The sequence below is a fragment of the Myotis daubentonii genome, chromosome 3 (assembly GCF_963259705.1).
Source record: "Myotis daubentonii chromosome 3, mMyoDau2.1, whole genome shotgun sequence".
Taxonomy (NCBI): Eukaryota; Metazoa; Chordata; class Mammalia; order Chiroptera; family Vespertilionidae; genus Myotis; species Myotis daubentonii.
Genome location: NC_081842.1, coordinates 61,839,224 through 61,866,139, shown reverse-complemented (window position 1 = coordinate 61,866,139; position 26,916 = coordinate 61,839,224). Strand labels below are relative to the sequence as shown.

Sequence of the window (26,916 nt, the reverse complement as noted above, 5' to 3'; positions counted from 1 at the left end):
CTCCATTGTGCTTAACCAACCCTTCCACAACTACACAAGCACATGCATGACCTATACACAACTCTGTGCACTCACAGTACATGCACATTGGTCTTGTGTAATATTTTGTTGGGGCGATATGGGGATGGACACAAAGAGACCCTAGAAAGAGATGACTTGATTCTATCAAGGTTAAAATTAAGCTTGAAAAATACAGAAAAGGTAACTTAAATACTCCTTAGCTATTCATTTCCCTTATCTTATTAGAAAGAGCATTAACCTTGATTCTGGTCCAGACTTTGCCACTTATATGCTATGTAGTTTTGAAAAGATTGTTTTACCTCCCTGGGTTTCTTATTATATAAATAACATAAATAATAGAGCAGGAAGGGAAGGAAGACTGAAGGAGTTTTCTGGACCTCAGTCTTCGACTGCATGGCAGCTGTGGACATTTTCACAAAAAAAGCCACTGTAAATGTGAGTTTTCCCCTCTGGTTTGAAATGGTCAACACTACACTCAGAAGCAAATCCATAAGTAATTATTTGTAAACCTTTCAATGTACCTCTAAAGTGTATCTGTTATATATATTGAAAGTTAAATAAATATTTAGTAGACACTAAAACAATATAGAACTGCTTTTTAAATAAACACAATTCAAACAGAATAATTTTGCACCTCTAAAGTACAAATCTAAGTTAAATGAAAAAGGAAACAAACATTCTCTAGGATGACGTTTATTATTGGTGATAAACATCCAATGTAGGACACAGACAACAGGGAGGTGAGGGCATGAGTTGGGGAGGTTGGGGGGGGGGGGGTTGGTTATGGTGGGAGGGTAAGGACACATATGTAATACCTTAATCAATAAAGAAATTAAAACACACACACACACAAAAAACAAAAAACACCATCCAATGTAATTGTTGATAAAGTCCCAAAAAGAGAAGTACACAAGCTCATCCAGAGAAATAAACTGTTTCTGGGCCCATAAACCTTTCCTGAGTACTTTTCTCGTGTTAGGTGCTGTGATTGATATAAGCAATACTGAGCAATGACTGTCTCAGACAAAACTGTTAAAGTTATTACTGCTCTTCAGAGTAGGGAGACACTCAATTAGAAATAAAACCATACAACTAACCAGAGTCAGCTCCCATTTCCGTGTAAGAACCAGCTTGCTGAACCCCAACCTCGAGTGTCTCAGAGACAGACCCAGCACAGACTGTAACGCAGGTTGCAACCACCAGGCCGGCCCTGTGACTTCTTAGGAAACCACTGTGCACCCGGAGAACACAAACAAAACCGAAAGGGTTGCCACGCTTTAAAAAGGAGACTTAAGTTGTTGACATAATTTCTTTCTAAATCAATTATATTATTCTTAGCCTACCACTGTTTTATAGGTGAACAGACACTTTAAGAACCAGGAATTGCAAAAAAGAAACGTTAGTGTGATCTTATTTGTTACTGCCTTAGATGTTGTTAGCCTGTGTTTAGACTGTTTTTGCCTCCGCTACATCCCAGTGCCCATCACAAAGTAGGAACTCAATCAATATTTAGTGAATAAATGAACAATAATTTTAAAAATTAGTTTTATAATGACAAGGGCTGAGGGAAAGAATGAGTTAAGTCTTTTACTATGTAGCAGGTTTATTAAGGCCACTTCTTCATAAGCCAGCCACTCAGTCAGGTGTTGCCTGCCTGCCTCACTTTCCAGATGGAAAAAAAAAAATTCAAAGGTTAAACAATACTCTCCAGGGGTTCTCAAACTTTTTAAACAGGGGGCCAGTTCACTGTCCCTCAGACCGTTGGAGGGCCGGACTATAGTTTAAAAAAAAACTATGAACAAATTCCTATGCACACTGCCCATATCTTATTTTGAAGTAAAAAAACAAAATGGGAACAAATACAATATTTGTATGTGCATGTGGCCCGCGGGCCATAGTTTGAGGACCCCTGCAGCCAAAGAGAAGAAAACATGGGACTATCTAGTATACCTAGGTGATCCGGGTTGCAGGTGCAAAACTCCTCCAAGACAGAGAGACAGAGAGAAACAGACAGACAGAGAGGACATAAAGGGCAAACAGTCTGAGACTAGCCAGAAAGTCTGAGCGAGGAAGGTTAGCGACAGGTAAACGACAGCCCAGGAAGAGAACAGGCGCAAACATAGACGTGTACCTGGCTGACCCGGCAAAAGGCACTGAGTGCGTCCCACTGGGCTGCAGGAGTCCAGGAGGGAGGGCGGGAGGTATGGGAGCTCTCAGGAGTGAGGGAGCAGGGCTCCTCAGAGCCAGGGAAACTGGGGGAACCAGGATGGTGTGTGTCATGTGTTTAAAATTTCTCAAAGTAAACTGCCTAGAAATATGTCAGTACAAGCAAATAATGGCATGAACATTTGTGACAAAGATGATGGCCACTAAGAATAATTTATCAAACTGTCATTCCTCATTTTTTTTAAAATCATCTTTAGAAATCTAAAAGGAAAAGCTGATTTTCACCAGAAGGAAGAGAACACTGTAAATACAGATTTTTTATTGACTCTGCAGGAAAATGTTTAGAATGCTGAAGCCAATAGTTCAATGTGTACAGATTACAAGCATAATAAGAGTTTCAAATGAGTTACCATAGCTACTAAAAGATAACTTTGAGGAAACTACAGAAGAGATGTCATTAGGGGCAGTTTTCAAAGAGCTGAAATAATAACCATGATGTCCAAATTTAACTTCCTAACAGGAACTAGCGGATTGTCCTTTCCATGTGACAGCTTCTGATGGCATCCCCACCCCCACGGTCCCCAATTTAGTGTACCCGGCGCCTCCTCTGCACTAGACTAAAACCTACTCAGCTGCTGCAAGACCCTTAGTCCCCACCTGCTCCATAAAGTCTCTCTGAGCCCCAGCTGCACTTGTAGCCTGAGCTATATATAATTATCACTTATTATTTATGAAGCAAATATCTAGTAAGCACTGGCCATGTACCAATGCAAGGGGCAAGGAAGGGAGATGAACGTTAAAGAGGTGAGTCTGTAGGTTACAGTAAACAGAGATGGCCTAATGTCTGAACAACTTTCAATGGAGTCAGGGAAGGAAAAAAGGCAACCGAGGGAGACCACCTGGAAGGTGACATCCAACCTTGGACACATAAGCACTCTTTCCCAGGCCCAGGGGGGAAAAAGAGGAGGAAGGAGGATTTCAAGTTGAAACAACAGCATTTTCTTTTCTCTTTTTCCTGAAGCAGGAAGGAGGTAGATTTAGAAACCACGGGATCTGAGCTATGACCTTATTTTACCTTTGTGAACATCAATCTCCTTGTTTATAAAATGGAAATAATGCAAGGGTGTGGTGAAGATCAATTATACAATGCATATTGAAGAACTGGTACCTAAAAAGCATTCAAATAATGTTTCCTCCCTCGAAAACTTAAACTCAACGAAGGCAGGAAGGGAGTTTTGTTCTCCTTTCCATCACTGACAGTGTGGAACACAAATGCCAGGCACAATTTTTGAGAAATATATTAATTTTTAATCATTGCCTTTCAAACTTAATAACATATAAATACTCTAACACTCCTACATATTCTATAAAAAAAAAAAAATTTAGCCCTAGCCAGTTTGACTGAGTGGATAGAGCGCAGACTTGCAGACTAAGGGGTCCCAGGTTCAATTCCAGTCAAGGGCACATGGCCGGGTTGCAGGCTGGATGCCCAGTAGGGGCGTGCGGGAGGTAGCCAATCGATGATTTTCATCATTGATATTTCTCTCTCTCTCTCCCTCTCCCTTCCTCTCTGAAATCCACAAGAACATGTATATTAAAAATAAATAAATAAAATTTTAAACTCTTTTATATGGCTGGTGCTCACCAACACGCACACCAAATACTTAAGGCACTCAGCAGGAGCACTGAGAGAGAAACATTTTTAAGAGTGATATCTGATATATCAGAACAAAAGATTAAAGTAGTCTTCTTGAGGGAAAAAGCACAACTGTGTTGTACTTGCTTACCCTTTATAGTTTGTCTCATTCTGAGTTCCGCAGGAGGGGGCACCGTAATCTTTTTATGCTTAGGATTCTAAACGTCTTTAAAGCCCAGCTCACAGCTCATACAAAGCTTCCCAAAAATCTTTTCTAGTTAGGCCCTAGAATGGAGACAAAACCACCACAGAGCTAAATAAAGCTTCAAAGAGAAAAAGCAATCCACTTACTGATTGTGTGAGCCCGACACAATATTAGGCACTCTATATATTATCTTTCTTAATCTTCCAGCACTTAACTCAAGGTATTGAAATTCAATGAACTTCACAAGCACAATCAATTTCCTCACTTGGAATAGGGCTAATATTCATCTATCTCACAGGCTTGTCTTGAGGATTAATGAGTTAAACACACATAAAATGCCTAGCAATGCATGACACATAGTGGGTGGCCAATAATGGAAGCTCTGATCTTAATAGAAATTTGACATCCAGAATAGAAACTTGTGACACCAAAAGCAGACGAGTGTGTGATTTAGAAAGGCATCCTGAGTGGTGGCACCAGCAGAACTGAAGCTTGTCAGAGCTGGCAGTGGAGGCAGGGTGACTTGGCTTGCCACCCTTTGGCACATGTACCCAGAGCCTATTCAACTCCAGTGTTCCAAGCTGTTTAACCACATTCAGTTCACTGTGGGCACCTCTGTCAAAAAAGCCTGCCAAATCCATGTATTTTTTTAAAAACACTCCAAGTGATCAAATGAATAAAGAGGCTTTTCTTGAAAGAAAAGATCATTTACTGCGATTCAACAATGCACTGGCATACAGTTCTTGCAATTGCTTACACACTGGCTGCCACGTAGGTACAGCGGCTTAAGTTAAAAACCAGGGCAGAGCTTAAGACTGGTGGATCTGGCCCGATGAGGACTCTAGATTCTGTGGGACTGGCCATGCATCTCAACAGAATGTTTTCAAAAGGAAAACAATAAGTAAATTTACATTCCTTTCTTAATAAATAAGCATATTCAAAGAAGCAGAGTCTATTTTCTCTCAAGCTGACATGATCTTTTTACTAGTTCTCTCCTCCCATCAACCCACCCCAAAACCACAGGGCTGGCAGGGGGAGGAGAGGAACTGAATTCAGTCCTATCTAGTCATCTAAGGCTGATCCAATAATTGAACAGCCTCTTGAAGGAACCGTATAGATGTCTCTTTTGGATGATTCAGATAAATGATCAGTCTTTCACTCCTTCCCCCTTGTCCTGCTTTTCTTCAAAAGGGCATCTGACTACATGAAGGGGAGAGTCCTCAAACTACCCCAAGGCAGAGGAGAAGACAGGTGGACCTCATATCCAAACAAAGTTTTTGGGGTCTGCACTGCCTCTGCTAAACGCCCCTTTACTGGCTACGCCCAGACTGGTAACTAGTAGGGTACAACTGGCTGGCTGTGGGGATGTTCTTGCCAGTGGTGGTGGTGGTGGTGTTGAATGGGAAATAGTGGTGGGTATGTGCCAGTTCCTATCCTTGTACAGTGGTCCTGATCATTTGTCTCTGATCTCAAAATTCCTGCACATGTGGACTCTGTTCTAACCTCAGACCTCTATCAGTCTCTCTCACTAGGAAACACTAGCACTACTAGGTCCTTACACACTGAACGTAGGCCCTGAGGAACCAGGAGCACCGCCTCAGACCCCACCTGCTTTCTGCAACTGCCTCCACACCATCACTCTAGCACATGTTAAAAGTGATGAGCTTTTAAGAGCCTGCAGATCCCAACAACCATACCACCTAGGGAAAGGGCATGCCTTGGTTAAAAAAAACAATGAAAATTGAGCAGGAGACCACACTTCATTCATGCCATTAATGTAACACATTATATATCATAATGAGCTGAATTGTGTTTGTCTTTTAGACTAAAGCACGACTACACTTTAGACTACACTTTTTTCATCATTCTATCCCCAGATGCCTGGAATATAAAAAATCATCTATTTTTTTTCCTGAAAAACTGCTTAATACAGAAGAAACACAGGTGTTTTCCCTTGTCGGGTGGGATAGAGACCAGATAGACAGTGAACAAAGCCACTACCTGGCTTTATCTTCTTCCACATAACACTTTTTTAGCTGCATTTCTACTTCCTCTCATGATTCTGACAACAACTTTTCCACAATTACTCCTCACATGATTATAATCTTCTAATATATACAAATGTCCAAATAGTAACTGTAATTGTAAAATATCTTTATAACTATAAAGTGTAACTATATTACACATGTATTAAGTTCCTTACGACAAGGTACCATATTAAATACTCTGTATAACCCACAATACCTAGTACAGTGGTGTACATAGAGTCGGTTTCTCAACAGTTTATTGGAAAATGAAAGAAGACACTTCAAAATGTTGAGATATTCTCCCTAGGGAAAGAAAAATAGCAAGTGCACATAACACTATATTTTGCATAAAATTTCTGTGACTCATCTAAAACTGTTTTCAGACAACAGGTTACAATTCCTTGTACAGACACATAAATCAATGGAACAGAATAGAGAGCCCAGAAATCAACCGCTATGTGGTTAATTTACAACAAAGGAGTCAAGATTATACAACAGAAAAAGGATAGTCTCTTCAATAAATGGTGCTGGGAAAACTGCACAGCCATATGCAAAAGAATGAAATTGGACTATCATACCCCATACACAAAAATTAACTCAAAATGGATTAAAGGCTTAAATTAAATGTAATAACTGAAACCATAAAACTAAAAGAAAACATAGTTATAATTGTAAAATATATTTATAACTACATTGGTAACATTGGTCTTGGTGAGGATTTTTTTGATTTGGCACCAAAAGCATAGGCAACAAAAGCAAAAACAAACAAGTGGGATTATATCAAACTAAAAAGCTTCTGCACAGCAAAGGAAACAATCAACAAATTGGAAAGGCAAACTGCTGAATGGGAGAAAATATTTTCAAATCATATTCTGATAGGTGCTAATATCCAAAATATGTAAGAGCTCGTATAACTCAATAGCAAAAACAACCAATCTGACAAAAATATAGGCAGAGAATCTGAATCGACATTTTTCCAAAGAAGACATACAGATGGCTAACAGGTACATGAAAAGGTGCTCAACCTCACTAACCATCAGGGGAAAGTAAATTGAAAACATAATAAGAAAATAACCTCATACCTTTAAAATGGCTATTTAAAAAAGATGAGATAAAAAGTGTTGTCAGGGATATCGAGAAGAGGAAACCCTTGTACACTGCTGGTGTGAATGTAAATTGGTGCAGCAACTATGGAAAACAACATGGAGATTACTCAAAAAAATTAAAAATAGAACTACCATATGATCCAGCAATTCCACTTCTAGATATTTATGCAAAGGAAATGAAAATAAACATTAACTGGAAAAGATATCTGCACCCCCATGTTTGCTGAAGCATTATTTACAATATTCAAGATATGAAAACCACCCTAACCAGTTTGGCTCAGTGGACAGAGCGTCAGCCTGCAGACTGAAGGGTCCCAGGTTTGATTCTGGTCAAGGGCATGTACCTTGGTTGCAGGAACATCCTCAGTAGGGGGTGTACAGGAGGCAGCTGATTAATGGATGTTTCTCTCTCATCAATGTTTCTAACTCTCTACCCCTCTCCCTTTCTCTCTGTAAAAAATCAATAAAATATATTAAAAAATAAAAGATATGAAAACAACCTATGTCCATCAATGGATGAATGGATTAAGAAAATGTATACATAATATATAAATCTATACTAATAATAGAGGAATATGCAAATTGTCCAGGACACTGTCACAGTAACAACCAAACAGCAGGCTGCATGCGGCAACCAGGCTGGCAGGGGGGTTAGTGAGGGACGACCAAACGACTGAACAGCAAGCTGCGTGGGGCAACCAGGCTGGAGGGGTGGCCGTGAGGGGTGACCAGGCCGGCAGGGGGAGGCAGTTGGGGGCAACCAAGCCAGCAGGTGGGGCAGTAAGAGGCAACCAGGATGGGGGGGCAGTTAGGGGAGACCAGGCCAGCGGGGGGGGGGGGGGGGAGCAATTAGGGGCAATCAGGCAGGCAGGCAGGTAAGCAGTTAGGAGCCAGCAGTCCCGGATTATGAGAGGGATGTCCGAGGGGTCCCAGATTGGAGAGGGTGCAGGCTGAGCTTAGGGGACACCCCCCCCCATGCACGGACTTCGTGCACCGGACCTCTAGTAATATATAAAATACTAGAGGCCCAATGCATGAAATTCATGCACTGGGGGGGAAGGGGTTTTCCCTCAGCCCAGTCTGCACCCTCTCCAATCTGGGACCCCTTGGGGGATGTCCAACTGCCTGTGGGATCAGGCCTAAACTGGCAGTCGGACCTCTCTCTCACAATCCAGGACTGCTGGCTCCCAACCGCTTGCCTGACTGCCTGCCTGCCTAATTACCCCTAACCGCTTCTACCTGCCTACCTGATTATCCCCTAACCGCTCCCCTGCCAGTCTGATCAACGCCTAACTGCTCCCCTGCCAGCCCGGTCACTCCCAACTGTCCTCCCCTGCAGGCCTGATCCCCCCAACTGCCCTCCCCTGCTGGCCCGGTCGCCCCTAACTGCCCTCCCCTGCCAGCCATCTTGTGGCAGCCATCTTGTGACCACATGGGGGTGGCCGTCTTTGTGCAAGGGTGTGATGGTCAATTTGCATATTACCTCTTTATTATACAGGATTATTGAGCCATAAAAATGAATGAAATCTTGCTATCTGAGACAACTTGGATGGACCTTGAGAGCATTATGCCAAATGAAATAAGTCAGAGAGAAATACAAATACCATATGATCTCACTTATATGTAGAATCAAGAAAACAAACAGACACACACAAAAAACAAAACAACAACAAAAAAAAACAGGCTCATAGATACAGAGAACAGATTGGTGGTTGCCAGAGACAGGGGGTGGAGGTAGGCAAAATGGGGGAAGGGAATTTTGAAAAGGTACAAACTTCCAGTTATAAAATAAACAAGTCAGGTGATATAATGTAAAACATGGTTACTATAGTTAATAATACTGTACTGCATATTTGACAGTTGCTAAGAGAATAAATCTTAAAAGTTCTCGTCAAAAAAAATCATAACTATGTAATGGTGATGGATGTTAATTAGACTTACTGTGATATTTTTCAATATATACAAATAGAGTTGTACTCCTTAAACTAATATAATGCTGCCTGTCAAGTATAACTCGATAAAAATAAATCAATAAAATAAAATTTTAAAAACTTGCCATCTTCAAAAAAATTCATTGTACAAAACAAATGTAAGGTGGAGGTATTATGATGCACAGTACTCAAAAAATATAAAATGCAAATTAGTATTTTTAAAGGAAATTATTATATAATGGTAAAATTAAGATCACAAGATTTAGAACTTAACCTCAGTTCCAGATGATAAAGATGATGTTAATGAAGGAAAAGGAGATGATGATGATAGAGATGGCAGTGGCAATAGAGAAGAAGAGGGAGATAACATACCCCCCCCCCCTTAAAAAAGGAGAAAATAAAATAAGGCTGTAAAGCGGAAATAAAAACTACTTAAAGTCAAAATTCATAGTGTTCTGTTTCAGTCCTTATGTGTGGTTTAGGAAATGAGTCTTTATGGCCTAACCATTGATTATATGCATTTCTTAAACACCTACTATGTACAAGGCACTGTCCTAGACCCTGGAGGTAAAATGGAGTGTAAAACCACCTCAAAGGACTTATCTAACCAAAAAGACTAGACATAAACATAAATAGGTAAACCTTCTCAAAATGTACATTTTAGTCCTCGACTCCCAACTGACACACACACACACACACACACACACACACTCACACACACACACACAAAATCAGTTCCAGGTGGACTATCGCTCAAAATATGAAAGGTAAAGAGTAGAAGACAATGGAGTATCTCATGACTCCGGATAGGCAGAGAATTCTCAGCCAATATGCAAACAGTGCTAGTCAGAACGGAAAAATTGTTAGTACTGAATTAAGAACTGTTCTTTTAAACACAAAAAATACGAGTGAAAAGCCACAACACAGAGTACTAGTAAAAGAAGATTTTGCAACACTCATAACTAATAAAGTGCCAGTGTTCTTAACAGTCATAATTTTAAAACATTCTATAACTTTACAAATCAGAAGAGGGGGAAAAGACACAGACTCTCCAATCTTAAAAACTGGCAAAACCTAAGGGTTCCTCAATAGATAATGGATAAGTAAAACAGTGTAGGCATACAATGAATTATTCTGTCAAACAAAAAGAATGAGGTTCTGAAACTGTTATACCATGAATGAACCCTGAAAACATTATACTAAGTGATATAACCCAATCACAAAAGGACATATAATCCACCTATATGAGGTACCTAGAATAACCAAATTCATAGAGATAAAAATAAATTAGGTGTTACCAGGGGTTGGGGGAGAGGAAAATGGGGAGTTATTGCTTAATATTCATGGTGTTTTTGTTTGGGGTGATGAAAAAGTTTTGGAAATAGACAGTACTGATGATTTCACAACATTGTGAATGAATATGATAATGTCACTAAACTGTAAATATAAAATAGTCACAATGGCTAATTTTCTGTTATATTTTACAACAGTTCTTAAAAACTAATAATGTAATATACCAAAAACCATTAAATTGTACACTTTAAATGAGTAAGTTATATGAATTATATCTCAATAAAGCTATTTTTAAAAAGACTGGCAAAAGGCTTGAACAGATACTTTACAAAAGAGGATACCTAAATGGCTGGTAATAAGGGGAAAAGGTGCGCAACCTCATTATTAATCAGGGAAGTGCAAAACAGCTATAAACATGCGCACCCAAGGACATACCATCATTCACTCATCAGAATGGCTAAAGCAAAATAAATGGACAATACCTGCTATTCACAAGAATGTAGAGGAAACAGACTCTCATACACAGCTGTCAGACATAAAGATCAGCACACCACTTTGGAAAAATGGCAGAACCTACTAAAGCTGAATATATGCAATTTGTTTCTTAGGTATATTCCTAACAGAATGCAGTTCGATATGCATGAAAACACGTGTAAGAATGTGCACAGCAGTATTACTCGTTATAGGCCAAAAATGGAAACAACCCAAATGTCTGTCAGTAGTAGAATGGATAAATAGCTATCACGATGTATTCACGCAATGAAGTAACAGCATGTAATGAAGGTGAAGAAATGACAGCTATAGGTAACATGGATAAACTGCATACACAATGTTGAATTTTAAAAGCCGGACTCAAAAGAATGCATAATGAATAAGCATGATTCTATTTGTATAAACTTCAAAATAGGCCAGCTAACCTCAGGTGTTAGAAGTCAAATAATGATTAACTTTGCAGGGCAAGGGGTGGTAGGATGATCAAGAGGGTTTCTGGGGAGCCTGGGAGTTGGCAATGCTCTGTCTTCAGTGTGGTATACAAGTATATTCACTTATGATCATTCATTAAATAGTAGTTAATACTTCTATACTGTTTGTATATCTCACACTTTTAAACAGTTAATCTCTGTCACTACTGTCTTTTCAAATAAATACAGTGGCTTTCAAATACATCATAATTAAAGAAATATTGACGCCTGGCTGGTGTGGCTCAGTGGTTGAGTGTTGACCCATGATCCAAGAGGTAATGGTTTGATTCCCAGTCAGGGTACATGCCTGAGTTACAGGCTCGATCCCCAGTAGGGGGCGTGTAGGAGGCAGCCAATCGATGATTCTCTCTCATTGTTGATGTTTCTATCTCTTTCTCCCCCTCTCTACCTCTGTCTGAAATCAATAAAAACATATTTTTTTTAAAAAAATGCTCTTCAGTGGAATGAACAAAGTATAGAGAAAGGCAATGGGAATAGGTTAGAAGATAGTGGGAAGATCATGTAAATTTCATTTACACAAAGGAAGAGGCTAAGAAACTGTATTAACCTGTTCAAATTAACCTGAGCACAAATAAAATGTAAATTCAATCCACAGCATAAAAGAACCTATTCTTATCTTTTTTGTGAATGAGAAATGTCTGTGCTTTAATAAAACTTTCCGCTTCACATGTGTATCTCAACTGCATGTATAAAATTTCAATGTTTTGCCTGTAAAATAAAAGAAGTGGATCATCTATTACCTAATATAAGATAAAAGGGCTGCTGAAAAGTAAAGACCTAAAATGCATCCATTCACTCAATAAATTAAGCACCTGCCAAAAAAGTGTCAGAGAACAAGGCACAGCTTTTGGAGATGCCATCATGGAAGCACACAAACTCGCTGCTTAGGAAACTAGGGGGAAAAAAGACCTCTCACCGAGAAGTCAGGCTAGAAAGTAAGGCAGTCGGTCTCAAAGGAAACAGGCTTGAGTTGGCATGGATGGGTGAGTAGTATAGATATCAAGAGGAGGAGGTGAGATATTGCAGACCAACCAGAAGGGATGGGGGATGTGAGCAACATGCTGAAGAGGTAGCTAACCCCAGAGTGTTAACAGAGGGTGGTGGAAACATGATGGGTTGGAGAGGGAAGAGTAGACAGCCATGGAGGACACTGGAATTTATCCTTGAAGATTTTTGGTGTTTGCTGTGGCCATTGTTGTTGAAGGAAGAGAATACTGTAATGAAAGCAGTGTTTGACAGAAAAGGAACCTGGCAGAGAGCAAAAGACGGGTCAAAGTGAAGAAAGGTGAAGTAAAGAGCAGCTAGAAAACTGTTGGAATAATATAAAGTTAAAACAATAAGGATATACATTAATAAGGTGATACTGGAAGGAAGGATAATAAGGAGTTAAGAACACTAAGAACAAATACCTTAAGGATTCCATGGTTATCAGATGTAAAAAAGAACACAAAACTATTTTTGCCTAAGAACAGGCCACGGGACCATGCACGGTACATGTGATGCTGCCACAACCTACACAGTCTCAAAGTGTGACGGTGCCAGAAGCCTGTGCCAGACGCAAAAGCAGTCTGTCTGACACATTCAGCATATATACATATCCTATATGCAAACTGCCATATTTAAAATTAGATAAATGTGTGTGTGCTTACCTAATCAGCTAGTATCTATTAAGTAGAATGACAAGTAAAGGTTTTGTGAAGTTAAATGTAAATGTGGAAAAGCTGAATTAGTTCACTCGCCACACATGGGATAAATACAATAAAAAAAAAAAAAGGGAAAGGGTCTCACCACCCTTATAGTCAAGTCAGAGAGAATGCTGGAATGCCAACTTCCACTAGTCCAGAGAATCTGAGCTGAGAATTCAAGAGGAAGTGCTCAAGACTGCAAATTATTTTTGTGTCACAGTCTCCATCATCATTATTTTACAGAATATTTGCTAGACACGGAAGGAGTAAGCAGATCTGATTTATTTTAATACAGGCAGATGGCTTGGTTGTGGAAATTGTGAAGGGATTTACTGAGCGGCTTCATCAGCTCAAGGACATTATGGAATTAAAGGGCTCTAAGAGACCTTACTGGGCCAGCTCTCCATGGCTCACAACATTACACTTTCATATTAATTAGAAAGACAACCCAACCCCCTGAATTCAAAGTAACCAGAGAGGGAGGAGGGAAGAACACTATATTTGTCCAAAGAAGCGCAAATGTTAGGACAGAAACTGGAAATAGAGATTGACCAAAGGTCAACTAAAACATGTCTTGCTCTACGGGCAATGAAATTATGAATTAGGAAGAACTAAAAGTCACTATTTCAGAAAATATTTTCATGAAAACAAACCATGTTTAAGTTTCTGTAACTATTTTGGAGTACAAAACTTAATAATCTTTCTACTAGTGTGGTGTAGTTTCAGGAAAAATTTAATGATCTGAAAACAAACTATAATTGCCATGATAACACAATAGGCAGTGAATTTATGAATCTCGGGATTATTCTGAAAGTTCTGCTAATGTGAATGCCCATTTTGGAGACCACCTGGCTTTCTATAAAAAAAAAAATTCTTTAATGAAAATGCAAAAAGAACAGCTGGGAAACACTATCTATGACATACAATCTAAAGTCAGATTTGAGATGTGCCCTAACCACACCCCTCTATAGCTTTCAGTTTAAGTATACCACTTCCCTGGCAAAATTGTTTTGTAAAAGCTCACGTCTTTTCGCTTTTAGTCCATACCAGAAATACTAAAAACATCTATATTCATCATATAACCCAGTATAGATAAAATTTAGGCACCTAAGTGTGACTTATACAAAGAAAATTCATTATGATAGAAAAGTAGAGAAATCAAGTTAAAAGACCAGAATACAGTAATTATGATAAAAAGTATATATAATACATATTTTTGTCATCTTTATACCCTGCTTACAACTGACCATTTACTGACACATATATCTTTTATATAAAGGATGTAAGAGAATAATGAGGTATGTACATAGCTTGAGCTAACATGAACAGGAAGCATTTTTAAATAAAAAAATTAAATCAAATTGAAAAATAATATTCTTTATATTTGAAACCACTTTTTATATTTCTACAACAGATAAAGATGATTTAAATTCATAGAAATGACATCACCATATTGTTGGAGGGAGAGGCAGAGGGAAAGTCAAGTAACTACTTTAGGAAAAGTTTTATGGATATGTTAAAACCAGCCATATATTATCTCTGGCTTATTTTATTGACATTATTCTCAATACTTGGACGCCAACTCAAAGAGCCACGAGATTACAGATTACCGAATCTAACCTCCTCATTTTGCAAATGAAAGCAGACCTGGAGGAAATGTATGATTGTCTCCCAGGTCGCACCTCCACTGGTACCTCCTCATGCAGGTCGGGGCTAATCAATCCCTGAAACGATAACTGCCACTAACCAAGCCTTTTCTGGATGCCATTATGCCAGATACTATAAAGATGTGTCGTTTCCTTTAGCTTCATACTTAATGCACTGAGGGGACCAGCTCCACTCTACAGGATAATCAAACTCAAGCTCAGGACATTAAACATTCCCAAAGTCAGAGCACAAAAAAATGACAATCCAGGAATTCAAACCCAGTATGTCTGACTATGCAAAGCCTTCACACAATGCTATTTGCCCCCTGCAAAATGCTACATAGGTACATCCAATAACTCCAGTTGGGCCAAGACAGACTGCAAAAATATCTACACAGATTTATAGGTTATGCATACAAAGATGTTCACTATAACATCTCTTATGTCAAAAAAAAATAAGAAACAACATAAATGTTCAACAACGGGGAAACAGCTAAATAAGTTATGGTATAGACTTTCTAGGAAACACTAAACTGAGGTCATTGAAAAGAATGAGGTAGACCCATGTAATAGATGTGGCAAAAATGTCCATATTAAATTATGTTTTAAAAATAAGTCGTAGAACAATATTCAGGGCATTACTTTTTAAAAAATAAAAGTACATGCAGTCTTTGTTTGTAATTAGAAACAAGTCTGGAACAGTGCACAGCAAAACCAGAGAATTCAACAGGTGCAGGTGAGATACGAGTCATTTCTTAAACATTTCTGCATTGGGTTTCTTTTGATTTTTTGTTTTTATAATCCTCACCCAAGGATATGTTTATTGATTTTGGAGAAAGAAGAAGGGGAAGGAGGGAGGGAGAGAGGGAGGGAGGGAAAGAGGGAGGGAGGGCGAGGGGGGAGAGAGAGAGAGAGAGAGAGAGAGAGAGAGAAACATCAATGTGAGAGAGAAATATCAATCAGTTGCCTCTCGTACGCACCCCAACCAGGGATGGAACCCCCAACCTTTCTGTGTACGGGACAATGCTCCAATCAACTGAGCCACCCAGCCAGAGCTGCATTGTTTCAATTTTTATGCCTAGGATATGTTACTTTTATAATTTAAAAAATTATAATACAAAATTAAAAAATTTTAAATGAGCATATTAAGTATTTTAAAATAAAATATGCATACTCCAATTAATGCCATCCCACATAGCATGAAATGATTCTGTGGCTATTTATCTTTGGTGCAATTTTTTAAAAAATCTAACATTCCGTAACAGCACACGAAGAGTTCAAGTACTATAGTCCATGGGCAGTCTCCAAGACCCTGTCAAAAATTCCATGAAGAAAAAGCTATTTTTTTAAATAATGGTAAAGTGCTATTTGCCTTTTTGCCGGTGCTGACATCTGCCCTGATGGTGCAGAAGCAGTGGTGAGAGCAACTGCTGGCACCTTCACACAAGTCAAGGCCCTGGCACAACTGCACTCCAAGTCACTGTAGTCCTCCCTGTCATGCACTCACAACTAAAAAGAAATTCCAGTCTCACTAAAGAGGGTCTTTGATGAAGCAATAACAGTGACTTTATTAAATCTTGACCTTTTATGATATTCTGTGTGGCACAATGGGGAATATGAAACATGAATCACTTGTGCTGCATACCAAGGCAGTGCTTGTCCCAAGGCAAACCCTGCTGCAACTGCAGGAGCTCAAAGTTGAGTGAATTACTTGCTTTTTTTCATGTATCAGCATTTTTACTTGAAGAACAACTCAGACTATGGTTATAACAGACTTAGGTATTTGGCAGACATTTTCTCAAAATCGAAAATAGGAGTATTACTTCAAGGGAAATAACTGATATGTGTTTGGTGCCAACTGAAGGAAATATTAAAATTTTGGAAAACCTGTATCTGCCACTGTGAGTTAAAAAGTTTCCCAAAACTTAAAGACTGTCCTGAAAAGACCAATGGTGATATTAACAAATGTGGTATTTTTATTATTTAATTTAACATCTATATCAAAGAACCAATATTTTCCAAATTATCAATGCATAATGTTACCAAAAAAATCATGCATGAATAAAATATCCATTCAAAGTACAAGGTGAACCAATGGGTTTTAATATAACAAAGTAAGAAATGTTTATTGATATGGTTTCTGATTCCACACTGCAACCAATCTATATATATAAAAGGCTCATATGCTAAGTGTCCGACCATCTAAGTAATGGATGTCAAATAGCAACACCTAGCTTCCTCTCCCTAGCGACTAGCCTCCTTGCAGTTTCTTTAGGCCAAGAACCCAACTTGCTTTACAGTCAGGTGGAAACATTTTACACTGTAACCAAATGTCTGTGAAGCGTTTTCCGGTGCCTCATCTCATTTGATCCTCACAGAAGTCCTGGAGTAGGTAGGTAGAAGACTTGGTAGAATCCTATTTTCTTTTCATTAGCCAGAAAATGGAGATTTAGAAAGCTTAGAAACTTGACCCAACTGAAAAAAAGTAAGAAATAGTGGACCTTGAAAATGACTTCAGGTTTTCTCACTGCACAGAATACAATCAAACGCTGTTGCAGTTGAATATTTTACCCTTTGTTCTTCCTGCATGATCTACAATAATAATCTGCTTCATGTTGATATTTACTGCTGTGTTATTGACAATTACCTGAAAGAGAAGTTGGGGTGCTTCACTGGGCTGGAGAAAGTTTAGCTAAATCAGAAAGCAGGTCTAATTAAGCAAGTTTATCTATATCTATAAAAGGCTAAGTTGACTCACGCATGTGCAATACATATAAAGCTCTCACTGGTGCCAATCGCTTGCATGTGTTCCCATCTGTCATTGAGAATCGTGAATTTGGTTGACGCTTCTATTATAGAGAAAAGGCGAATAGTGATATTAAAATATTTTCTAATTAATTTCCTTTCAATGTGCACGAATTCATGCACGAGGCCACTAGTCTTTAGTAAAGTACTACTTACTGAGTTTGGGTGGAATATCAAAGAATATTGAAAATTACTTGTTAATGCTATCAAAATACTCCTTATTTTTCAAACTACATATTTGTGTGAAGCCATGTAGTCTTTATATATTTCAACCAAACCAAGACAACACATCATAGTAAACTGAATGTAGAAGCAGATAGGGGAATCCAGCTCTCTTCTAATGAGCCAGACAGTAAAGAGATTTCCAAAAATGTAAAACAGTATCATTCTTCTCACTAATATTTTTTGGTTTTAGGAAAAAAGATCATACTTTGACACAAAAAACACATTATTTATGTCAATATATAATGGGTTTGTTATTGTTTTTTAATTAATATTTAAATCTTTCTCACTTTTAATTTTTAATATCATAAATATTGTAGACCTAATCCACACAAACAAAAGCTTTTTATCATCCTCAATAATCTCTAAGGCCCCATTAACCTTTGAGGTCAAAAGTTGAAGAGCCTTGCAGTATACTGTTAACACATTTTCATGTGCTCTGCCTACTGTTTTAAGTCTTGGCCAACAAGTGCCAGTATAGCAATTTGTATTTACGCATGGGCAATATGCATATGTGAACTGTACTACAAGCTTTCTTAACCAATAAAAGCCTAGAATGTTAGCCCGATTTAAATACATTCTGCAACACGTGATGTTTACTACACTCAAAACCCTCTTTTGCCATTATTTTGTGTTCTACCAAGTGATCTTGATCCATGGGGGCTGCTAGAAGTTGTAAAACTGGTAGTGATGGATCTGGTCCAAAGAAACAAAGAGTAAGTACTATGATCGATGTTTGATGTTACTTAAGGCTTCTTGAGGACATGGTAGACAACTTGGCTCTGATTAGCTGAAAACCTCTGACATTTTGAGAGAGATAAACATCACTGCAGAATGAGACAATGGTCAATAAGGAAATGAATCATAGCTGGAAGAAACTATGGTTAGAAAGATGCAGACTTCAGGAAAAGGGAAGGGAATAGGAGGGGAGGGAAATCTCTACTGGGACTAGGTTATAATGCCCCTACATGGAGTTGATTTAGTTAATGCTCTTATTTCTAAAAAGGATCTCCAGTACTTTATACACATGGTGTGGGGTGGGGGAAGCTGAGCTTAGACTATACGAGGTGTTAATTTATTTATATCTGTGCTTGGGCTATTAGTTCTAACATACAGGCCCTCAGAACTAAGAATACATGGAAATGGGAAACTTGAAGGTTCTAAGTGAATTCCCCAAAGTCCAAGATTGTTCTTTATTAAATGAGGCAAAACGTTTTAAGGGGGTAAATGGTGATGGAAGGAGACTTGACTTTGGGTGGTGAACACCACCAATATAATATGCAGATACTATATTACAGAATTGTACATTTGAAGCCTATATAATCTTATTAACCAATATCACCCCAATATATTTGACTTAAAAAAAACTAATAAATGGAGCAAAACCTTTGGGAATTCCTTAGGAAAAAATATTTCTAAAATGGACAACTTCAAAATTTATAATTAAATATAAGCTAAGACTCGATTTTGAAAGATCTGTATTGTATTTTTAAATAAACTTCCAAAGTTATAGAATTTTAAAATATATCTCTATTATCTGTTCTATTAACTATATACTAAAGTTAAAAGGAATTGAAGCTGACACAGTAACACCAAATCCCTAAAGAAAATTTTAACACAAGTCTCATTTTCCTTAAAAGAGAAAAAAATTCTTTTTAGGTACTCCAAGCACACTGGATTACCCCTTATATCAGTAAACACACTTACTTATCCACAATATCTACTAAGCACATACTATGTGCCAAACATAGTAGTGTCCTTTAGGGAAAACACACACACACAGAGAATTGTGTCTATCATAAAGTTAACTTCATTGAACAAGAATAAAATATTAACACAGAACTATGTCTACATCCTCACATAGCTCCACCAATGCCCACCTTCTAAGGTGATTTCTGGGTCTGCCTGCCTGGCTCTGGGTTGTTTTGTGTGTTTTTTATATATCAGTCCTCCAAACAGAAAGAGTTAAATCATTGCGGGGGGGGGGGGGGGGGGAACAGGGATGGCTAGACTTATTTACCTTAAAAGAACCTGATGCTATTAGCAGAAGGAGATAACATCCTCCAAAATGGAGAGGATAAGAAGGAACGAGGACAGAAAAGAATCATCGTTACTGAGAATACAGGAGTGAGAGAAAAGTGATTTTACATAAGCAACTGCTGTGAACAGGGAGACTCTGGGCAAAGGTGGATAAATTAGGGCATTATTAACATTTCCACTGGTGTGATCTTCAACGGGCTTCAATAAAAATTTAAATTTCTTTTCAATTTTTAAAAATGTAGAATCAAGGAGTCTTTTAAGACTGAACTAGAAGTGGCCTCATGATATTAGAGTTACATTCACAACGCCACGTTGTTCTATTACATAGTTGTGACCCTTGGTCGAAAAATATCATTGAATATCCAAAGCTATTATACTTTAACCATCTATCCCAGTGGTCGGCAAACTGCGGCTTGCGAGCCACATGCGGCTCTTTGGCCCCTTGAGTGTCGCTCTTCCACAAAATACCACGTGCGGGCGCGCAAGTACAGTGCTATTGAAACTTCGTGGCCCATGCGCAGAAGTCGGTATTTTGTGGAAGAGCCACACTCAAGGGGCCAAAGAGCCGCATGTGGCTCGTGAGCCACAGTTTGCCGACCACTGATATCCCAACCCTAAATCCCACCCGCTTCCACTCATAGCCGCTGACATTCACCAAATTTTCTGAAGATTCTTCCAAAGAACTCTATGGGTACAAGGATTTCCTGAACTCAGTGCTCTGGCATCTCACATTCTTTACCCACATGCTTTTCTAAATAAAAGTGTGCGTCTAACCCAGTCACTTTGTTACTTCTCTCAAGATCGAACTGCTAGAGAGAACCAAGATGGCGGCATAGGTTAACGCCGGAGTTTGCTGCTTTGAACAACTACTTCAAAAGTGAAACTAAAACACGGAACGGACATCACCCAGAACCACAGGAACGCTGGCTGAGTGGAAGTCCTACAACTAGGAGGAAAGAGAAACGCACACGGACACTCAGAGGAGGCGCAGTGCTTAAGTCAAATTCTGAGGTGCGGAGTGCGCGGAGCAGGCTGGCGGTGGAGGGCGCGGTTGTTGTTTTCAATCGGGAGGGAGTCGCAGACTCTGAGCTCCAGATACAGGCGAGTCTTTAGGGACCCAGGCTCAAACGGGAGAAGTGGACTGTCTGGCTTCGGTCAGAGCGAGTGCAGCTTTCTCTCCGAGCCTTGCAGCGGGTGCTGGGACTCAGAGAGGCAGAGCCCCTGGGGACAGGACTGAGAGCCGCCATAACTGCTCTCTCCGGCCCACCCTGTTGATCCTGTTCGACCCGCCCCGCCCAAGCCCTGCACAGAGGCATTTGCCGGATAGCCTCAGGCAAAGGCTAGATTAGCACCTCCCTAGAGGACAGAAGTTCTCTCACTGCAGACACAGCTGATTCTCATAGCCACTTGGCCTGGAGGTCAAACCCTCCCTGGAATTAGCTACAACAATCAAGATTTATCTATAAGACTGCGAACAAAGACCACTAGGGGGTGCACCAAAGAAGCATAACAAAATGCGGAGACAAAGAAACAGGACAAAATTGTCAATGGAAGAAATAGAGTTCAGAACCTCACTTTTAAGGTCTCTCAAGAACTGTTTAGAAGCTGCCGATAGACTTAATGAGATCTACACGAAAACTAATAAGACCCTCGATCTTATATTGGGGAACCAACTAGAAATTAAGCACACACGGTCTGAAATAACGAATATTAAACAGACGCCCGACAGCAGACCAGAGGAGCGCAAGAATCAAGTCAATGATTTGAATTGCGAGGAAGCAAAAAACATCCAACGGGAAAAGCAAAATGAAAAAAGAATCCAAAAATGCAAGGATAGTGTAAGGAGCCTCTGGGACAGCTTCAAGCGTACCAACATCAGAATTATAGCGGTGCCGGAAGATGAGAGAGAGCAAGATATTGAAAACCTATTTGAAGAAATAATGACAGAAAACTTCCCCCACCTGGTGAAAGAAATGGACTTACAGGTCCAAGAAGCGCAGAGAACCCCAAACAAAAGGAATCCAAAGAAGACCACACCAAGACACATCATAATTAAAATGCCAAGAGCAAAAGATAAAGAGAGAATCTTAAAAACAGCAAGAGAAAGTAACTCAGTTACCTACAAGGGAATACCCATACGACTGTCAGCTGATTTCTCAACAGAAACTTTGCAGGCCAGAAGGGAGTGGCAAGAAATATTCAAAGTGATGAATACCAAGAAATTACAACCAAGATTACTTTATCCAGCAAAGCTATCATTCAGAATTGAAGGTCAGATAAAGAGCTTCACAGATAAGGAAAAGCTAAAGGAGTTCATCACCACCAAACCAGGATTATATGAAATGCTGAAAGGTATCCTTTAAGAAGAGGAAGAGGAAGAAAAAGGTAAAGATACAAATTATGAACAACAAATATGCATCTATCAACAAGTGAATCTAAGAATCAAGTGAATAAATAATCTGATGAACAGAAAAAAAAAAAAAAAAAAAAAAAAGATCGAACTGCTAAATGAAGAGTAACAAAGAAGTAGATTTCCTCCAAGGATTTTCTATTGAATAGACGTTTTGTTCACATTGATGAATCTGTATTGTTAATCCTATCCTATAAACAAAAATTTTAGTGATATTTATTAAAATGTGATCTTCCAACTATACATGAGTGAGGCAGAGCCACACCATATAGCATGTATTGTGCAGTGTCTGATAATGGGAAAGATGAACAGCTATAAGATCAACGGCTGAGTCTATCATTCGTGAAATTAGGAAATAGATTTTCTCTCTTTGACTGAGTTTGCATTTCTACAATTTTAAAACCATCACAAAATGCAAACTACTTCTATATAGTCTCTTTCTTAGGTGGTAGAAAACCAGGTACAGAGGGAATCAATTGCTCAAACTTGAGTAGAAAGGAAAAAATCCTTCCACTGTTTAGTAAGATCTGATTAACGCACAAGTAAACTAATTAACTTTCCACTTTTAAGACCAAATTCAGCTCAAATCAGATGCCCTATTGAACGCCACCCAAGAACTGACAACCTCTCTGAAACCAGTTACTCTCGGAGTATGATCCAGGGAGGATTTCAGAGCCTCCAGATGGTCTGGGAGCTGCCCTCAAAATGAGTGTGAGCTGTGTGAGTGCCAAGCAGTCCTCATCAAACCAAGGAGGGGACCGGACTACCAGAAATCTGGCAATCTTACCTCAATTGGCCTGACATATAGAAATTAATTGGTATCATTTGTGTAGATACAAATAGGTACACAATCCCTATTCTGAATAAACTAGTCATAGATCAGAATTTAAGTGGGAACACCACTTCTCCCAACTCAGCTAGGACTTCCAGCCCCTTGTTCTGTATAACTCAGTGTGACTCAAGGATCTTATGTACCAGCAAGTCACCTTGTTTGGCACTAAATCACATGGCTTACATATGAAGAGTCAAATGAGACTGTTCACTACCGAAGTGTGAAAACACATTTGAAAATGTGCCACATACTGTTTGTTACTTGGCGGGGGGAAGGGGTCTTACCCATGGCATCATTGCCTTGGGTCTGACAACAGTACTAAGCATAACATTTTGAAGCACTTGGTGATTTAATATTTAAATTGTTTCCTAAATAGTTCATGTTGAATATATAGTGTATTCAGTTTAATTTATCGAAAATTTCCATCCAGTGGCTGTCGCCTTTCATGTAGGTCAGACTACAGATTTTTTTTTACTAAAAAGTGAATGGTTCCAAAAGTTACATAACTAAAATTAGAGCTAAGAAACTGAAGCTTACAATAAATTTTGCATAATGCTAATAATTAGGCTCATAATTCATTTTATTTCATTTTATATGGTCTTTATTTTATGCTTTTCTCATACTCTGAAACGTTATCCACTATTTCAAGGAATCACCAGTAGTACAAGAAACATTTTAGATATATCTAACCCACTGGAAAAACTATATAACAGTAGTCAACTTTTCAATTCAAATTCACTTGGAAGTTACTCCACAGATATTTAAACAGAAATATCTTGACATCCATTTTCTTTCATAAATTTAAGACACTATTTCTACCTTTGGTGCATTATGCCATTGTAGTGGTCACTGCTACAATGGATATCTGTCTAGCATCTATTTCCCTTTTCCTTCTTCATAATGGAAGCAACTTTGTTCAGATATACACTCCGCCCCCTCATTCCACACTGGAAGTCTTAGGGATGGACCCTATTTCATTGAAGCCAACTTTGCCGTTGGCTGGTTCAATAATTTAATGCAGTCAGGACATGGTATTCTCCTGGAGACCGTTATGCTGGCACTCAAAAGCTGTTCACCCTCTTCCCCTCCCCCATCTTAAGGAAACTGAGTATCAGTGGCCTTTGAGCCGCCTGCTGACTAAATCCCCAAGTCAGCATTCAAGGCTCTCTACTCTCCTTTTCCTACCTCTTTAGCCCTTCCTCCTTTGCACAACCTCCTGTTCCAGCAGCTAGAAGGGCTTGTCCCTTCCAGAATACGCCCCTGCATTTTCCATTTCATATCCTTCATCCGGGTTGTTCCCTTGGCTAGGAAAGCCCAACCACTGCCAAGTCAGTCAGTTCAAATCCTATTCATTGGATCCAAGTCCAGATCAAAAGTCAACTTTTCCATGAAGTCTTCCCTGATATCACCATTAATAAATGGCACTCATCATACACTAGTATCCCTTGTATCATAAATGAACGGTGCGTGCTTACAGCCTGTTGTAAAACTGTAAGCTCCTTAAGGACAAACTCTTGTGCATCTTTGTCTTCCACCACCGTCCCTCCCCACCAGAGTAGCTCAGTAACAATTCGTTGAACACATGAACACACGTTTTCATTTTTGAGGGGGAAAGTGCCTTTACAGAATAGATTATCATGAAGGCTAAAATGTCCTTGCAAGCCGTTAAAAACATTCTAGGGTGGCTTAGGAATAGTTCTGCTGAAGGAAAAGAAACAACACAGATGACCTTGTAAGCCTGATTCTGAGAATTATATCAATTCTTTAAAAGTACTGCCTAAGAATTCAAAAACAAACTCAACACAAGTGCTATTTACAAAAAAGAGTGGCATTTACTGTAATATACAAAGGTTAACAGATTTTTTTACCAAAAATTTCAGCTGTTCTTATAGTAATATTTAAGACTATTTACTTAATCTTATTTCACACTTGAAGACAGAGAAAAATGTTGGCTCTCAGACAAAATTTATTTGTAAGCACATACTGATATCATTTAATTATTAATCTACACATCATCACTAAAAATATACCTATCGAACTCCATGAAAGTTATCTGTAACTATTTCCTTCACTGGCTTCTATGGGAAAGGTATACAAAGTTTTGTATTCATCTCTCCCCTTCCAAATGAGTATGTACAACTTAGGTCAGCTAGTAAATATGATGTTACTTCAAGATCTATGGGTACATTATCAGTTCAAATAAGACCATAAAACTACGGAAAACATACTGAAATCTCGAGGGAGTGGGAGGGACCAGGGTTAACCACAATCTTCCATCAATCATTGAACCTGCTTTTAAAATAAAACCCTTCAGATAAATCTCAGTAAATCTCAACAATTAATTAAATGGAACATAAAATGTGATTCCACAGGACAGTGCACTCACAAAAGAAAGGCACCATATAAGATGAGAATCATTGTTTAAATATGGGCTATGCATAAAAATAAAACTAAGAAAGAGTAAATGGAGAGTGTAAAATTCAATTTAGGTTTTTAGAAACCACTTACAAGAAAACTGAAGACACGTTTATTCCCTTTGTGCTATTATTGTTATATTCTAGGTATTTTTGCAAGTCAATTTAAATCCTTTGGGGAAGATGCTAGAATATAAAAAATAAATTCTTGTTTTCTAGTGCAGCACACTGTATAGTCATTTTTAAAAATAAGGATCACAATTTCAGTGAAACCTATGTATGCTCATTAAAGATTATGGTAAAGGCACGATTTAAAGTTTTCTAAATTATTTCAAAGGCATCTCCCGTTTTCCTGGAGCAGCCTGGTAACCGGAACTGATTCTAAAATACTGCCGTTTTTGCCACTGGAACCAGTAAGTGTGGGAGTTCATTATCTAAACACGCGGGGCCAGAGTCCGGTCCGGGATCGCGGTAACCCAGTAGCAGGTGTAGCCACCACTGATCAGAGAACCGGGCTGTGCGGGCGGCGGGGACGGGGCGCGGGCGGCGGGAAGGCAGCGGCGGGTGGGCGCGTGAGCCTCGGCCAACAGAACGGCCGTGGAGGGCCGAGAAAGTTGCCTCCCACGACCTGGCACAGGCGGTCCCCACGCGGCTTCTGCAGGGACCGCCGGCCCGGCCTGGCCCCGCTGGCCGGGAGGGCTCTGCTACTCACCTTGCAGAGAGAGGAGCAGCAACGGCGCCAGCGGGGAGCCCCGAGAAGTCATGCCGGGGCCGCCGGGAGCGCGCCCGCCGCCCGCTCGGCTCTTCTTCGCGGCCGCGGAGGCGCGTGCCGGGCTCTCGGCGCTCCCGGGAAGCCGGGTCCGCCCCGACTCGCCGCCGGGTCGCAGACCGCCCCGCGGGGCGGACACCGTCGGGCGCGCAGACGAGGCAAGTGCGGCTCCCGCGCCGCCCCGCTCCGCGGAGGCTGAGCGGCAACCAGGGGCGTCCCGCGCTCGCCGGCCTCGCCCCGCAGCGCCACGGCCACCTCGCGCTGCCCCAGGACCCGCCGGCCCCCCGCGCCGCCCGGGGAGCCACTCCCCCCAACTCTCGCCCAGCTACTCCCGCAGCAGCCGGGCTCCGCTAGGCTCCGCGCCGCCCACTGGCCCCTGTCGGTCTCCCGGGCAACCGCGGCTCCAGCGCGACGCCTGGCGGCCCACCCGCGGAGCGAGCGCGGCGCAGCTGGTGCGGCCGCCACCTGTGCGCGGTGCGGCCCACGCCCCCGCACCCTCCGCGAGCGCCGGGGACTCTGAACCGCTAGGCTAGCCAGACAGGTGGTGTCAGCCCTCCTCTCCAGAGCGGTCTAGGAGGGATTCTTCCTGTTGCCGGTCTAAGATTTCTATTTGGCAAGTTCACTTTCTCCCAGCCCTCGCTTCTGTAACCTAAAGAATCTGAAAGCACCTGATAGGCAAAATTAAGTATCGATGAGGTGGGTTCTATTTTACAGCTTTTTGTTGT

General features: G+C 40.1%; 1 protein-coding gene across 2 annotated transcripts in view; it reads right to left on the bottom strand.

Moving 5' to 3' along the window:
- Nucleotides 1-26,530, bottom strand: part of IGSF11 (immunoglobulin superfamily member 11) — a 127,178-nt gene extending 100,648 nt beyond the window's left edge. The window contains exon 1 of one of the 2 annotated variants that reach the window (XM_059687779.1): nt 26,135-26,530. In XM_059687779.1, coding sequence (XP_059543762.1) covers nt 26,135-26,186 — 52 coding nt within the window. In that variant the 5' untranslated portion in view covers nt 26,187-26,530. The remainder of the gene's footprint in view (nt 1-26,134) is intronic. The other variant, XM_059687778.1, reaches the window with a different exon arrangement.
- Between the last annotated feature and the right edge of the window lie 386 nt (nt 26,531-26,916).